The following is a 17042-nucleotide window of genomic DNA, read 5'->3' as shown; positions in this document are numbered from 1 at the left end:
TATATATGGTCAGAAAAAAAGTCGTGTCAATGTTATTTCTATTCAGATTTCTTGCATCTCTCTATTATTATTATTTTTTCCTCAGTTGAGATGGGCTTTATTGACATGAGTGTTTCTAGAACCTTTGTTCCCACAACATCAAAACCTTTTTTTTTTTTTTCAAATCTTTGAACAGTATGCAATAATAGTATTATGAACATTAATTGATATGTGTGCACTGTTTGGTAACTAAGAAAAAAAAATTAGAGAGTAGAACATGTTCAACTAAATGTTCCTTATTTAATTCACTTCTCTTTCTCTCTCTCTCTCTTAGGAGTCAGTGATGATGTTGTCCATGAAGTTCTGTTTGTGGTCCACATCATGAACAAATTTGTTTTTGTGTGTGTTCAAGTTCAGTTATTATATATTATTTTGTAAAATATTTTGTGTGTGCAAGTTCAGTTATTATATATTATTTTGTAAAATATTTTGTGTGTTCAAGTTAAGTTGTTATATATTATTTTGTAAAATATTTAGTGTGTTCAAGTTGAGGTGTGATATATTATTTTGTAAAATATTTAGTGTGTTCAAGTTGAGGTGTGATATATTATTTTGTAAAATATACACAATCTACCCCCAGAGTCATCCTTGTCTTCACTCTATACTTGAAAATGTGGTCGATCTAGTGACTGAAAAGACTATAACATGATTCCTTGTTTATTTTACTTGAGTTATTATATTATGCTACTTAGACCCAATAATTTCTCAACATTCATAGGAACCAGGTTTAATTGCAATAAATAAAGTAGTATTTGGGTGTAATAAAACTGTAAAACTCTAATGTAGTTAAAACTGGGTGGGTGGAAATACTGCCTGGCACAACTAGGGTCCTGGAAATGCGTTCCTGAGACTGCGGTTCTCCGAGTCGGTAGGTGGCGCTGTCACAAAAAAATAGGGTCCTAGAAGTGGGGTCCTGAAAATGCAGCCTCCGGCTCTGCAGGCAGATAATATTGCGTTAACGACAGAGCAGAACGCGCAGCGCAAACACGGAGTCGAACATTGAACATTGAACATTGAGCAGAGAGCGCAGCGCGCAGACCATGGCGCAGACACACACACACACACACACACACACACACACACACGCGCGCGCGCGCGCGCGCGGAACGGAGAGTGCGGCGGCGCACACGGAGCGGAAAAACTTTTTTTTCACCCTGCAGTCGATTTCATTGGTTTAGGTTAGAGTGACGACGGGTAAAACTGGTAAACCTTTAGAATCAGCTGCAGGGCGGGATTTGCGCTGAACGCGGAGACTTCCGCCACTTAATATGTTCGTGTGGAAACACGAAAATGTACCTATGTTCCGCACACAAAATATTGCATTTGGTCATTCGGTACACACGTGCACCGAACCGAAAGCCCTGTACCGAAACGGTTCGGTACGAATACACGTACCGTTACACCCCTAGTCATTTTGTAATAGCTTTTGTCCTAAATGAAGTCCTAACTGAAATTGCCATAGTTACCCAAACAGATAATATATTATTCTAAAGGATCTTTCTGTAATGCGCCCCCTGATCTCTGCTCAGCACAGCATTTTCAGACAGCTACATTCATCCTCAACAATTTCACTTGCTTTGTTTTCTTTAGGTTTTCAAAATGTTGCAATTGGCTCTACATAATAATCACTCCGTTTGTTCCGATATTAACATAACACAGTAATGAGATTAAATGCAAGAAATATTCCAATCACTCTAATATTCCAATCACCCTAAAAATTACTGTCCACATCTTCACACTAAAGCTAAAAAAATATTTTAGATTGCATATTAAGGTATTCAATCCATCCCTCTCACAAAATCATGATATTGTAATATTTCATTCTAATAATTATATAATACTTTTTTCTCAGAACTCAGCATTTGGTGTCACAAGAGAGTAGCCTACAACATTCATTTTCCACATAACTTAAATTGAAACACATATGAAGTAGCGAAGCACCAACATTCTTAAAACCAAAAATATTCAGCTGAAACATAATTTTTGGCCAAAATAGTTTTGGAAGGCAGAAATCATCATCCAAAACAGAGACATTTAATTGTTATCTATTTCGTACATACAAGGAGGATAAGCTACAGCAGGTAAACATGTCAGCAGTGTGGATGCCAATTTTTGGCTAAATTAAGTGTTTAAGTAAAAAAAATCATTTTGGTGCATCACTTACAGAACAGAGACAGAACATTAAAAAAAATTAAAGAGTTACTTGTTAAAGTTACTCGTTCACAAGTAAATGTTACTTGTGAACTAGTTTTATTGTCTGTTTTGGGTGGGTTTCAGTTCAGTTTGTTTCCATGGTTTTACATCGTTTGATTATCAGTTGCACCTGTTCTCTATTTCGTAGATTGGTTTGCCCTGTGTATCTCTTTTTCTAAGCTCTGTTTCTCTTTCATTTCTTTGTCGTTCTCATCATGTTTTCCCGGTTGTTCAGTTTGTGTTTTGAGTCTAGTATTTTGTATTCTAAGTTTAATAGTTATACAAATCATTACTGCTAGCAATAAGATCCAGCCGATCTCTTCCTTTTTCAATGAGTAATGAGTCCCAAATGGACCACTTGCACTGAACTTTGTGACACACTTTCATTTGGAAATAGTACATCACACTTATTTCCGGTTGTTTACTTTCAATGTATGGTGGTCAATGAGTTGAACAAACACCAACTAAAATGAGTGTCCACAATAAGATTAAAATATTTGGCAATTTTTATTGACAGAAGGTATAATCTGATGTTTACTGTATGCAGAATTTTCCAAACTTATCGGAACATGAAGTTTTAATCCAACCCAAACCGATCTGAGAAAGCAGCGGGTGTTAAAAATACAGCATTATTTCATCACAGAGTGTCAGTGTTCGTCTAAACTAGTGACTGTGACGCTGAAGTGTATGAGAACAGATGAATAACATCAGTACGAACCACGAACATTTATTTATTTCCTGTTTTCGGTCGAAGTCCATAGTAGTCGATTGTCGAGTTCTCCACTGTTGCTTAGCTACCTATGATCACGTGCGTGAACTCGACAATCGACTACTATGGACTTCGACCGAAAACAGGAAATAAATACAGGTATGTGCGCTGGCCGAATTAACTTCATTTTTATTCATATCTTTCACATCTACTGCAGTCAGATTCACCGTGTTCACTCTGAAGGAATCACTCAACATGGCTGTGCACTTGTAATGACACATCAAGGATGTTAAGAGGCTAAAAGCAGGTTTAAAACTTGCCCCATTTAAGTCAACAGGGTGCAAATTTTAAAAAGAGGATAACACGGTGTAGGCAACACCGATTTTTGTCGTTGTTCTCTGTACTGACAGCACTCCAAATTTACAAAAAAATGAGCTCAATGTTAAAATTGACCGGAGTTCTCTTTTAAGTAAACGCATCAAAGTGTACTTCAGAAAAGCTGCAATTCACCATTGCACACATCAAAATGAACAAATATATTAAACATGGTTTTGTAAGGTCACAGACAGAACATTACACGAATAGACATATTATGTGATAATTTATCATTTATATAGGTATTGATAATTTAGATTTATACTTAAATACATTTTCTAATATAATGTACAAATGTAATGTACAAATGTATGTATAATAGCTATAATTTCATGCAAAAAGAAATGCACAGACATTGGCTTTTTCTTTTTTTACTCAAAAAAGTACAGTTTGGTCAAACAAAAATAGCATAAAAAAGCTTCCATAAAATCCAGTTTTCTCCTGAAATTAAAATAAATGGATTCTAATGAATGGATACATTGTCTTCTACTGTATGATATGCAACACAAACACCTCTGTTAAAATCTCATAAAATGTAATGAGGTTATGATTGACAGTTTTAGGGGCCATTTACACAGAACATCTAGTTTTAAAAAGCTGAAATTCTTTTAACTTAAACACTGCATTTTAAGAATGGTTTGTTTTGCTTGCTATGTGAGCACAACAGTCCAAGACGTCTATTTAGCACATTTACATGAATGGAAAACAATGGAAAAGCAGAGCAGTGGAATGTGAAAATGCCCCTTAGGCTGTATGATCACGCGTCATACTGGTATTATATCAACATCTTACAAATATTCAGAGTAGAAATATTCTTGACCCATGATATATTCTGTGCAATAATTTGATAATTAAAATCAGGGCAGACTGATATTTTAGCTAGTAAGGCACAAAAATGAATTTTTGGCTGAAACACCAAAAAAAATGTGTTTAGTCAAACCAAAACCAAAAATAAAGTTTCTGTAATAAAACTTAGGTAATTTACCTCTTCTGTACAGGGTGTTGTGTTCACAGGTGATAAACCAGTTATTAAACAGGGATGCAAACACAAGTATGGTCAAAAAAGAGAGAGGTTAGGTAGGTAGGTCCTTTATTGATCCTTTAACAGGAAATTACAGTGTCACAGCAGCTTCATGACAGACATAACACCACATGTTAAGTCAGTTTTATCCTGACCTATTAAGTTAAAAATATATATATAACAAACTACTATAGCAAACTATGCATAAAAGAGACAAAGGTTATTTTTGTGCGTTGTAGAGTCTTATAGCAGCTGTTATAAAGGATTTCCTGTACCGCTCCGTCTTGCATACTGGTGCAATCAGTCTTTGACTGAAGGTGCTTCTGTTTATCACCTTCAGGGAGTGGAGAGGGTGTGCGGGGTTGTCCAGTATTGAGCCTAGTTTGTTTAATGCTCTGGTCCCTGCCACCTGCTGGACCGTCTCAAGTTCAGCCCCAACCACTGAGCTGGCCTTCTTGATGAGCTTGTCAACTCTATTTCTGTCTGCTGTGTGAACTCCCTCTCCCCAGCATGCCACAGCGAAAAACAGAGCACTAGCCACCACTGTGTGATAGACCATGCAGAGCAAGGGTTGGCAGATGTTAAATGTCCTCAGCCTCCTTAAAAAATAAAGTCGGCTTTGCCCCTTACGATACACCACCTCCATATGACTCTTCCAGTCCAGCTTACTATCCAGCTGCACACCCAGGTACCTGTGATTGGCAACCTGCTCCACCTCGTTGCCCCTGATGGTGACTGGTGTTGGCTGGATCCTTCCCCTCCTCCCCCTCCTCCCCCTCCTCCCCCTCCTAAAATCCACCACTATCTCCTTGGTTTTTGTGGTATTGAGATGGAGGTTATTGTCCGCACTCCATTGCACAAAGTTGCTGATTGTTCTTCTGTACTCCTCCTCATCGTCTCCATTGATGAGGCCGACCACTGAGGTATCATCTGAGAATTTCTGCAGGAAGCAACCATCAGTGTTGTATTGGAAGTCCGCCGTATAGATGGCAAACAGAAACGGAGCTAGCACAGTTCCTTGTGGTGCTCCTGTGCTGCTTAGAATGGTACTTGAGACACTGTTCTGTAGGCGCACATACTGTGGTCTGAGGGATAGATAATCCAAACTCCACAAGACCAATGATGGATCCACCTTCATCTTTCCCATCTTCTCCCCTAACAGACGAGGCTGGATGGTATTAAAGGCACTTGAGAAGTCAAAAAAAGTGATCCGCACAGATGCATCAGAGGTGTCCAGATGTGTATAAGCCCTCTGCAGCATATAGATGAGGGCATCATCTACACTGATGTTAGACTGATATGCAAACTGTAAGGGGTCCATTTTAGTTGACACACTAGTCCTAATGTAAGAGAGGACAAGACTCTCAAATGTCTTCATGACATGTGAGGTGAGTGCTACCGGTCTGTAGTCATTATGGTGTGTGGGATGATTTTTCTTCTTTGGGACAGGGACCAGGCAAGATGTTTTCCACAACCTTGGGACCATCTGTAAACTCAGGCTCAGGTTAAACAGGTGTGTTAGAATACCACATAGCTCTGCAGAGCAGGTCTTCAATAGTCTGGGGCTGATGTTATCAGGCCCCACTGCTTTCCTTGGCTTCAGACCAAGTCAAGTCAAGTCAAGTCAACTTTATTTATATAGCGCTTTTCACAATGCAGATTGTATCAAAGCAGCTTCACAGTATTAAATAGTACATCAGTGTTTGTTTCTAGTGTAAAACGTCCACGTTTGGTAATGCTGATCAATAGTATTGTTGATTGATTGATTGATTAAATTAAGTATCCCCCCCAGCATCGCCCTGACCTGAGCTGGATGAAGAACCATAGGCGGGGCTGTTGGTGGGCTGCTATGGGATGTGAAGAGGGGGCTATGAGCAGATAATATCCCAGTAGTGTTGGGGAAAGGAGGGGGAGATGGAGAAGAGGCAGCTGTGGTCAATAGACCAGATGGAGGAGGCTGGGATGGTGTGGGACAGTCAAATCTGTTGAAGAATCTGTTTAGATCATCAGCCAGACTCTGATCACCATCAGGCAACGAACCGCCCTTCTGCTTCATGCCTGTGATCTTCCTCATTCCATCCCATACCTGCTTAACTCCATCTTGCTGCAGCTGTTGTTCCAGTTTCAGCCTATATGCTTCTTTCCTCTCCTTAATCTTGCCTTTCAGTAACTTTTGGATTTCCTTAATTTTGTTCCTGTCCCCTTCCTTGAAAGCTTTTCTCTTCTCGTTCAACAAGCCCTTCAAGCTGCTATTAATCCATGGTTTGTTATTAGGGAAACAGCGAATCACAACTGATGGTATTATGTCGTCATAGCAGAAATTGATGTAGTGAGTGATGCATTCTGTTAGGCCGTCAATGTCATCCCCATATTCCTCACAGAACACATCCCAATCAGTTGTCTCAAAACAGTACTTCAGAGCTTCGTCAGCTTCAGGAGACCAGCACTTCGATGTTCTGGTAGTGACAGGCAGCTTCTTGACAGCTGGGGTGTAGAAAGGAGTGAGGTGTAGCATGTCATGGTCTGAGCGCCCAAGAGGGGGCAGTGCAGTACATTTATATGCATTTTTCACACTGGCATACAAGAGATCCAGCATTTTATCACCTCTAGTTGTGCACTCAACGAACTGTTTAAAAGTGGGCAAAGTCTTAGAGAGACTGACATGATTGAAATCTCCAGACAAGAAAATAAACGCGTCTGGATAATTGTCCTGAAGTCTCGCGACAGTGGTGTGTACCACGTCACAAACGGCTTCCGCCTTGGCAGATGGAGGGATGTAAACAACAATGGCCACTACCACGGTGAACTCTCTAGGTAGGTAATACGGTCTTAAGCTGACCACTAGAAGCTCAATGTCCTTATTGCATACATGTTCTTTGATAGTTGCATGCTTAGGGTTACACCACTTGTTGTTGATAAGCATGAGAAGCCCTCCCCCTTTCTGCTTCCCGCTCATTGCGGTGTCCCTGTCAGCTCGTACCGTCCTGAAGCCGGTAAAACTGATCAGAGAGTCGGGCGTGTTGTTTGTCAACCACGTCTCCGTAAGGCATATGATGCTGCTCTCCTGATACAATTTCTGTGTCTTGACAAGAGTTTCTAGTTCCTCTAGTTTGTTTGTTAAGCAGCGGACATTTCCCATAGTTATGGATGGTATTGCTGGTTTAAAAGACTCCTTCCATGCTCTCGCCACTTTCCTCTTGTTTCTCTTCACCCCGGCACGCGTTCCCCTATGTCTCCTCTGTAAGAGTTCCATCGGAATGTCATGTCGAATTCCATATCTTGAGCCATGAACTAGGTTCAGGAGTTCCTGGCGGGTGTGCAAGTGTACAAGTGCGCATTTAAAAGTTCACGGCACAAAGCGAAGAAATGTCGAGCGCACAAATCCTAGTGTCTATCTGTCCAACAGTTTATTGATCATTTGTTTCTTCACAGTTTTAAATTCCAGTTATTGTACGTTTGATGCCGATTTAGTCCTTGTGATGTGTGATCTAACAGGCACACGGTAGCGAGTCGTTTAAAAACAGCAACAAACTCCAACAAAATAAAGTCATTTTATGCAAATCCACAGCCTTTTCTCTACAGATCAAGCATTATAATGTGAATATCATATTGGAGAGAGTTTTACCGTGCTTGTATGCTGCTGTAAGCGGACGAGGCGCGCGCACTGTTTGAATAACGTACTGAATGGAGAATGATTGACAGCCGCAGAGGAGGGAAAACTAGTTTCCGTAAACTTTAATGATGTAAATAGACTTCTGTCCCTCACATTAAGCTATGAAATAGGCTTCAGATGAATTTGTCACCCAAACTGACGTAAAAAAAAAACAGGAGGCGCCGAAAAGCGCGCTGTTTGCATCCCTGATTAAAGTTAATTTGGCGAGACATCTTTCGATATTTTAGACAAAACAGTTTTAGATTTTAACTGTCTAGCATAATTTTTGGTCATGGTGAAGTGTGTCCACACTGCTGATGTTTACCTGTTGTGTGCACGAAATAGATGCTGACATTCAAAATGAGTCACCTGAAAAGCACTGTTTCAGTAAATTATTTTGGCCCTCCAAAACTTTTCTGGCCAAAAACCAAAATTCTGTATTTTTGACATTTCAGCCAAATATTTTCAGTTGCCAAAATTTTGATGCATTACTTCTTCGAAATTTTTATCACAACTTCAGCCAAACATGGTTAAAAAAAATTTTTTTTCAGCAGCTGTGTGGAAAAACTTAATTTGAGATATTTTACATTGTTGCAGACATTTTTGGGTAGCATTTAGCAAACTTCCTACCTGAAAAGCCTTTCGACTGCTGGGGGATGACACACATGTGACAGACCGTTGGTCCACCAGGTCCAATGCCTGAAGAGCACATGGGCCAAACACAAATCGCAATCTGAAACAGAGACAGAACAAGAGCAAATATACTTAGAGCATTTTAACACCTGTAGATTGTTTGTTTTGTTCCAAAACAGGGATTAAAATGTGTACAATGTTGCAATTTCTTTTAGGGGTGTAACGACACACTCATGGAACATTTGTAACAATTCACGGTAATAATTTGTTACATTTATATAGCGCTTTTCTGGGTCCTCAAAGTGCTTCACATATGTAAGGGGGGAATCTCCTCAACCACCACCAATGTGCAGCATCCACCTGGATGATGTGACGGCAGCCATATTGCACCAGAACGCCCACCACACACCAGCTTATTGGTGGAGAGGAGATAGTGATGAAGCCAATCAGTATATGGGGATGATTAGGAGGTCATGATGGACAAGGGCCAATGGGCAAATTTGGCCAGGATACCTGGGGTTACACCCCTACTCTTTTTCGAAGGACATCCTGGGATTTCTAATGACCACAGAGAGTCAGGACCTTGGTTTAACGTCTCATCCAAAGGATGGGTTACACAACTATTGCGATACTTGCCAAAATAAAGAAGAGCTTGCTTGCACTCTGTCACTTATACATTCTATTCAACATTATATGTAGTGGTTTAATTTAATTTGTAGTAGTTTTAGTTTACTGTCACTGAACCTCTGTAAACTTTTATTTTGTTTGATGCAGTACACTCACGCTTGCAGGCATTCGCTGGATCTCTTACACAGAAAATACTGTCGTTTTTTTGGGGGGGAAAATGCCTGCTTGTGTTGAGACGATTTGTATTGTAACAGAAGTTTCCTGATTCATATTGTGTATAATAATGTTGAATTAGAGTGCATACAGTTAATGTATGTACTATTAAGTGCACTTGAAGTGTTCAAATTGTGAGTACTTGTTTTAATGCACAAGATGTTAAGTATATGATTGTGATTAGGTATTATTCTGTTTTCTTTAAAGGTAACTAATTTGAGACTAACTTGAAATTAAACTGCCAAGCTAACTATCTTCAGTCAAACTAACTACAATCAAACCTGTTGGATAACTGTTGTTGGATGTGAATGGATGTAAAAAAAACAAAAAAAAAACAACAACTGCAAGATTTAAGACTGTAAGAAGTTTATTGTAGATTGGAAGTAAAGCCATTTTGAGTTGAACCTTGTTCCGTGGTTGATTGAGCTCTTTTGTTGACGTTCTCAGTTGACGTTCAGCATTAGTGGACTTCACATTCACGGCAGTGCAAAACGGCCAAGCTCAGATGGTGCGTCACTGGAGCAGGAAAGTGAAAGACAGGGAAGTTGTTGCTGCTGTTTGAGTGTCAAGTGGATAAGTTGAAAATAGCTGAAGAAGCAGTGGGAAAACCAATAGAGCAGCTTAAAAAAGAAAGGACTGCTGTAAAAATCAGTTTCACTAGACAAGTTAACTTCCTCAGCAGAGAAGCTCACAGGTTAACAGAAGAGGAGCTCAAGGAAGAGTTCAAGAAGTTCTCGCTCATTTCAAGGAGGGTTTGAGACTAATGATGATTACAGAACTGGACTTCTCGCCGATATGGAGGCTGATGAGAGCAAAGACGAGGAGGCAGTGCTTTCAGTGCAATAAGAAGCCGACATTAGAAAGACTGCAAGTGAGTGTGACGCAAAGTTGAATGAAGTTGAAAGAATGGTTCAAGATAATCTCTGGTCAAGATATGGACTGCAGCAGAGAAAAACTGTGATCAAGTAGCAAGCATAGCTCCAGAAGTAGACTTGGCAGAGCTTAGGAGGCCTGAAAAGATAGAACAACTTCTCAGTCATCACGAAGGAAAACTTGCACTGCAAAGGGTGCAAATCGGAGACCTCGTTCTGTGGGACAGCCCGCTTGGAAAGATGGTAGGAATCCGGACTTGTTTGAGGCAGTAAACATGACAGGGCACGAGTCAAAGACACACTTCGCACGATCTATGAGAACTGCTGCGTTCAGGTACGAGGAAGTCCTCAGAGAAAGTGAACCACTATGGATCTCCAAAGCCTCTCAAGGAAACAAAACTGTCTACTGGCAAAGACAGTATCGGAGCAGCAGTTGAACAGTGATCAACCTCATTGGGACACAAAGTACCCATGGATCCAAGAGCCTTCCTCTCTTCCGTATAACCGAAGTGGAGTGGAGTCGACTTTTCTGAGAACGGAAAAGCAGCTTGGGAAAGTGCCTGATTGGAAAAAAGTATATTGCTCAAGTTCTCGATATGGTTAAGAGAGGGACAGGGATTCTATTCTAAGGACCTGATGCGTTGAATCCTATCAGAGCCGTCCTGCTCAGGTTCAGGAAATGGGTTTTTGGAGCTTTGGGAGATATCAGAAATATGTATAATTCGGTATGGCTAGAAGAACAAGAAATGCATCTCCATGGATTCCTCTGGAGGGATACACCAGAGGGATAAACAGAGGAGTACGCCATAACCAGAGTTAATATTGGAGATTGTCCGACTGGGTGTATCGCACAGTTGGCAATGCGGGAGACAGCTAGTCTGGCAGCTTTCGCTCACTTATAAGGAGCGAAGAGTCTTTGAAGAAAACAGTTACGTCGATGACATCCTCACATCTCATAATAATCGGAGGAAACTGGTTGAGATAGTGAATCCTAAAAGCTGGTGAATTCTCGTTGAAGGCATGGGTCTGGTCTGGTCAATGTGGGAGGTCTGTATCTAAAAAGATAAACAGAGTCTTCAAGCCTGATTCCTGTACTTCCTAACCAGCTGGGGGAAGAGGACAATAAGGCCCTGGTAATTAGATACCTAGCAGAGGAGGATAGGTTGTATATCATGAGTTCTGTCAATTTTTCCAAAAGGAAAAAGAAGTTAAGGATGGAGGAAGATCTCCTTCAAGAGGAGTAGGGCTGCAACTAACGATTATTTTGATAATCGATTAATCTGTCGATTATTTTTACGATTAATCGATTAATCGGTTTATGTACTTATATTTTAGTTTTGCCCATTTTTTCCCAAGTAAATTATTAATAAAGGGTCTTTATCATTCAACATAGACTTTTTAGAGATTTTAACCATTTTGCATTGTCATATCCTCATCAAAAACATACCTGGAGTTGTGTTTTATTATGTGTTACTAATAGTGATCGACCGATATTGATTTTTTACAACCGATACCGATACCGATTATTTGCATGTTTATGTGCCCGATTACCGATATGCAGAACCGATATTTATTTACTGTTATACTTCTGTTTTTGACACAATTATTACAACACAAATGAACTGAACAAACCATTTTATTTATAACAATCACTCCCTCCTTGCATACAAAAAAAACTTTATATTTATACACAAATAAATAGAGGGGTCTGAGTCCAAAAAATAAAGTGCACTGTTACTAAGTGTCTTTGTTTAAAAATAAAAGCTTTGATGAGGTAAAAAATAAAAGCACAAAAATGATTCTAACATATATTCAAAGATAGTTGAGTGATATGTATCTTTAAGTGGTTCCACATGTTGGAGGTATTTTTTGTATTGTATTTTGTATTGAAATGTAATTCATTTTAAACAGTTTTAGAAGGTTTATGTGCCGTTTAATAGGTTTAAAGAGTGAGGAATAATTCACTGGGTAATATTAATTCACTGAATAATATTAGCTGGAATATAATATTGTCAGGAAAGTAACAAACAAAACAGCATATTTGCATTTTCCAACTAGTATGTTAATAATTATTAATAATGGTTTTGTCGGCCTAGATAATGAAATGCTTTCTGACAAAGAGCTGTTTATCTATGCATTTACACAGAACTATAACTTAGCCTACTCAACCGCGATCGCGCGTGGAGATAATAAATAATTAATTTCCACAGAGCGGTATTTATTTAGATTTGTATTAGAGAAATAATGGTTATGTAGTAAATTATAATATAATTTAGGGTGTTTAAACGAGATAATCTTGTAAAAAGTTTCATGCAGTAGCCGTGCTTGAGCGTTCCTGATCATCAACCCAGTGAGTGCGCAGCAATATGAACGAATTTTTTTTTTTTTCGAGACTATAAACAGCACTTTGTCAGTTGGCATTTCATGATCTAGATTGAATCTAGATCATGAAATGCCAACTGACAAAGTGCTGTTTATCTATGCATTTATTTTACACAGAACTATATAACTTACTGAACCGCGATCGCGCATGGAGATAATAAATAATTAATTTCCACAAAGCAGTATATTTACTTTGTATTAGCGAAATAATTGCTATGTAGCCTAGTAAATGATAATATAATCTAGGATGTTTAAACAAGATAATCTTGTCAAAAGTTTCATTCAGTGGCCGTGCTTGAGCATTCCTGGTCATCAACCCGAGTGCTCAGCAATATGAACGAACTTTTTTTTCGAGACTAATGGTGATCAAATACAACAGATAGAGAATTAAATTCAGCGCTTTTATTTTCAACATGCACTCATTCATGTCTGTTTTATTTAATTCATGTAAAGTTACGTCTTTATTGGGGCAGGACATGACGGATTACGCTACGTGACTCCATTAGTTCGTCTCAATTTTTTAGAACCAAGCTGCATAAACTATATCAGGCATTTATGTCTCAGATCTCATTTCTGCATGTCTGTTATGTTAAATAAAGTAGAATAATTAAAGCAAAGCAAGCAGAACATATGTTTTACCTGTGCACAGAGTTGTTGTTGACTGATCTCCTCAGACGCGGGCTGCAATGGCGGAATTCTCAAAACGGCCACAAGATGGCGCCGTTTATCGGCGAATCCGATATTACAAAACCGATACCCGATTATGCGAAAATGCTTAAATATCGGGAAAAATATCGGTAAACCGATACATCGGTCGATCACTAGTTACTAATCCTTTGTCGAACTCTTCTGCAATCAAAACACTGACCCATACGTACTCTAGCAAATTTCACAAGGAGATTTCAAATAATGTTTTCACCATGGCTGTCCTTAGGGCTACTAAAGTAGTTTAACATCCCGAACAAAGCTTATTAAGGAATCTTTCAGAACATATTTTCACTAAGAATAAGAATAAAACAGAATAAAATTGCAGTAAATTGCATTTTATTATTTTTTTTCCCTGTAAACACACCACTTATACCTGGGAAACAGCTTTATAGCTTATGCTGTGAAATTGTAAACAATCCTTCGAATAAAGTGCCAATGGCATGAAACCTGAATGGAATTCACATTTTAAAATAAAATTTAAAGTAAAATCCATCAGAAGGTTGTCCAGAAAAAAATTGGACACACACAAAAAACCTGCTGTATGAAAAAGAGCAGTGCATACTTAGAAAAAAAGTGCATTTCAAATACATTTAAACATTTACCTCTCTCATTCAGTCATAATTAGGCTGCAAGACTGAATTATGAACTGGTAAACGACAAACTGATCACAGAACATGTTTGTAAAGCTTTAAACAGCAATGTTATCAGCTTTTACGACTAAACATTTGCAAACAACATTGTACTGCAGAATCTGCGTATCAAATGATTTTGATTAATATGCGCGAGGGAGAGAGAGAGCAAGACAGCGCTCGGGTGAGTGCGCGCGCTCGCTCGCTCTCTCTCTCTCTCTGCTCGTTCATATGCAAATGATACACTAACTATCATAGAGTGAAAGACTGCAATTAATTAGTTTTTCTGAGAGAAGCCAGCTTCCATTGAAAATGAATGACTTCCGGTAACTTTGGAAGCTCAAGTCGGCGGCGGTGACGCTGTGCGGGACGCACGTTACATAAAACGAGGCCAGCTATTGGCTATTCGCTACTTCTCCTGCTGTACTGGCTGAGTAAAACCTCCGATGGCTCATTACTGCCACACTTTGGTCACCGCAGATTTAAAATATGCACGAAATGAGCCGCTTACGGCAAATAAAAGTTATTTAGCAACTAATCGATGACTAAATTAGTTTACAACTATTTTAATAATCGATTTTAATCGATTAAATCCATTAGTTGTTTCAGCTCTAAAGAGGAGGTGAGGCTGAGAACACCAAATCCATTGACCAGAAGACACCTATTGAGTCAGGTGGCAGAACTCTATGACCCAATCGGCCTTGTCAAACCAGCTAAGCAGAAGGGTACGATTCTCGTAAAAAAAGAATCCCAGGAAGCTGGAACCAGAGGTCTAACAAGGCATACGTGGGACACAGCACTCTCAGAAGGAATTTGGAGAAAAGCTATCGAGTTGTTCAAGGAGTATGTAGGACTCCAGAAAGTCAAGTTCCACAGAAATCTTACACCTGTCAACTGGAGAGGAAAGCCATGGGGAGTCACGTTCTCAGATGGGAGTGACAAAACGTATGGTGCAGTATTATATCTCAGTTGGAATTCAAGCCAAGGAGTGGTTGTTAGACTAGTTGAGTCTAAATCTAAACTACCACCACTAGAATTGAAGGGTGATCCCATAAAGGCCGAAATCTGCGGTGCAGTCTTTGCGACACGTCTCAGGAAATACTTTGAAAAAGCTTGGGCGGATCGAAGTAGAGAAGTGGTTCCAACTTGTGGATAGTCAAACGGTAATGGGAGCTATCCAGCGTGATACCAAACTTTTTTGCCAAGAGGATTGGAGAGATTCAGAAGACAGGAGCGACTAGTGACTGGTGGTGGATTCCAGGGAATCAGAACATAGCGGAAAACATCACACAAGGGGCAAGCTCTAAAGATCTTGACGAAGATTCCGTTTGGCAGAATGGACTGGAATTCCTTAAATGGTCAGTGGATGAATGGCCCAAGATATCAGCAGCTGAAATCGCAGATGATGCTAGAGAAAGTGTTAACAAGCTCCAGAGAAAGGTCTTCTTGGCTGCAATGATTAGACCTCAGATAGAGAAATGTACTATAGAGGAGAAAGTACCAGTAGCAGAGGAGTTGTCTTGACTGGAAAGGCTGATCACCGAAGGATTGGTGGACATTGAGAAGTTCAGTAGTCTGTCTTTGTTGACAAGAGTCATTTGCTGGGTATGGCGCAGCATGAGGAAATGGCTTGAGTCAAGGAACAAAAGTTCAACGTGTGGAAAACAAGGTCCAAAATTAATCAGCGAGCATGTGCTGACATTGAAAGAAAGAGAAGACGCTTTAAAGGCCCTCTTTCTAGCGGCTCAAAGGAGTGCAACATTTCCTGAAACCACCCTCTGCAGACTGGCTGTATTCAAAGAAGAAAACAACGGACTTATGTGGAAGATATTTGGAAAGGAGAGAATTACCGTTGCAATATTACCCATGGAAGCAAGAGTATCGTTGCTGCTGGCTCATGAAGCACATGATGCAATCCATGAGGAGATTGCTGGGACTCTTCTGAGGATGAGAAAGGTAGCATGGGTAGTAAAAGGTCAGAGGTTGGCCAAAAGAGTGATGGAAAATTGCATAATCTGCAGAAAAGCAAGAGCAAAGAGGTGCAAGCAGATCATGAATGATCTCCAGGCTGACAGAATTGGACCCGCTGCACCCTCTGAATTTGTAAAACTAGATCTATTCGGTCCCTATGAAGTGAAAGATGAAGTGAAAAAAGGGTGCTGCTAAAGATCTGGGAGATTGTGTATTGTTGCATGGCTTCAAGGGCTATTCACGCAGATGTTGAGAGCGATCAATCCACTGAGGGTTTCTTGTTGTCTTATTCAAGGTTCATAACCTTGAGGGGACATCCCAAGAAAGTGTGGTCAGACACAGGCTCAAACTTTCTGGAAAGAGTAGACAAACCAGAGTTTGAAGAGGAAGCCGGGAGGCATGGAACCAAGTGGTCCTGAAAGTTTCATCCAGCGAACTCACCCCTAGGAATGGGCTGGCAGAAGCTGCGGCTGAAGCTGAAGGTATCTTCACGTGGGGAGAATTCCAGACTTTTCTGTGTATGGCAGCAAACTTGGTGAATGAGAGGCCCATAGATCCACGAACACAAAGCCGTGAGTATTGTCTGGAGTACATTACACCGAACTCTCTTTTGCTGTGGAGAGCAAGTCCCAGAGGGGATCCAGGCGATTTTAATTTCGAAGGATACCCGTACAAAAGACTAAGGGTCATCCAAGGAGAAATCAATAAATTGAAAAAATAAGTGGAGCCAGCAGGCAGGACCAAACCTTCTCATAAGGAGCAAGTAGCACACAAGAGAAAGAAATGTCGCTGTAGGAGACATTGTCTGGGTCACAGACCAGAATGCTTTGAGGAGCCAGTACAAGTTAGGAAGAGTCATCAAGGTGAATGCTGATCCTAAAGGTATTGTGAGAGATGTTGACAACAGAGTGGTCTCGAGTCATCCAGGCTTTTGGCCAAGTGTTGAGAAGACAAATGCAAGAAAAGTCACTAAAAGTGAAAGCACCAAAATCCCATCAACCGTTCTTTATAGAGATGT

General features: G+C 39.9%; 1 protein-coding gene across 5 annotated transcripts in view; it reads right to left on the bottom strand.

Moving 5' to 3' along the window:
- zswim7 (zinc finger, SWIM-type containing 7) overlaps positions 1–17042 on the bottom strand; it is an 88689-nt gene that overhangs the window by 56058 nt on the left and 15589 nt on the right. For all 5 annotated transcript variants that reach the window (XR_013821196.1, XM_079870579.1, XM_079870578.1 and 2 more), the window contains exon 4: positions 8620–8722. Coding sequence is in view for 4 of the 5 variants with exons in the window: in XM_079870579.1 (XP_079726705.1) it covers positions 8620–8722 (103 nt within the window). In the remaining variant the exon portion in view is untranslated. The remainder of the gene's footprint in view (positions 1–8619; positions 8723–17042) is intronic.

This window comes from Squalius cephalus (genome assembly GCF_949319135.1).
Source record: "Squalius cephalus genome assembly, chromosome: 5".
NCBI lineage: Eukaryota > Metazoa > Chordata > Actinopteri > Cypriniformes > Leuciscidae > Squalius > Squalius cephalus.
This window is presented reverse-complemented; position numbering and strand designations above follow the sequence as displayed.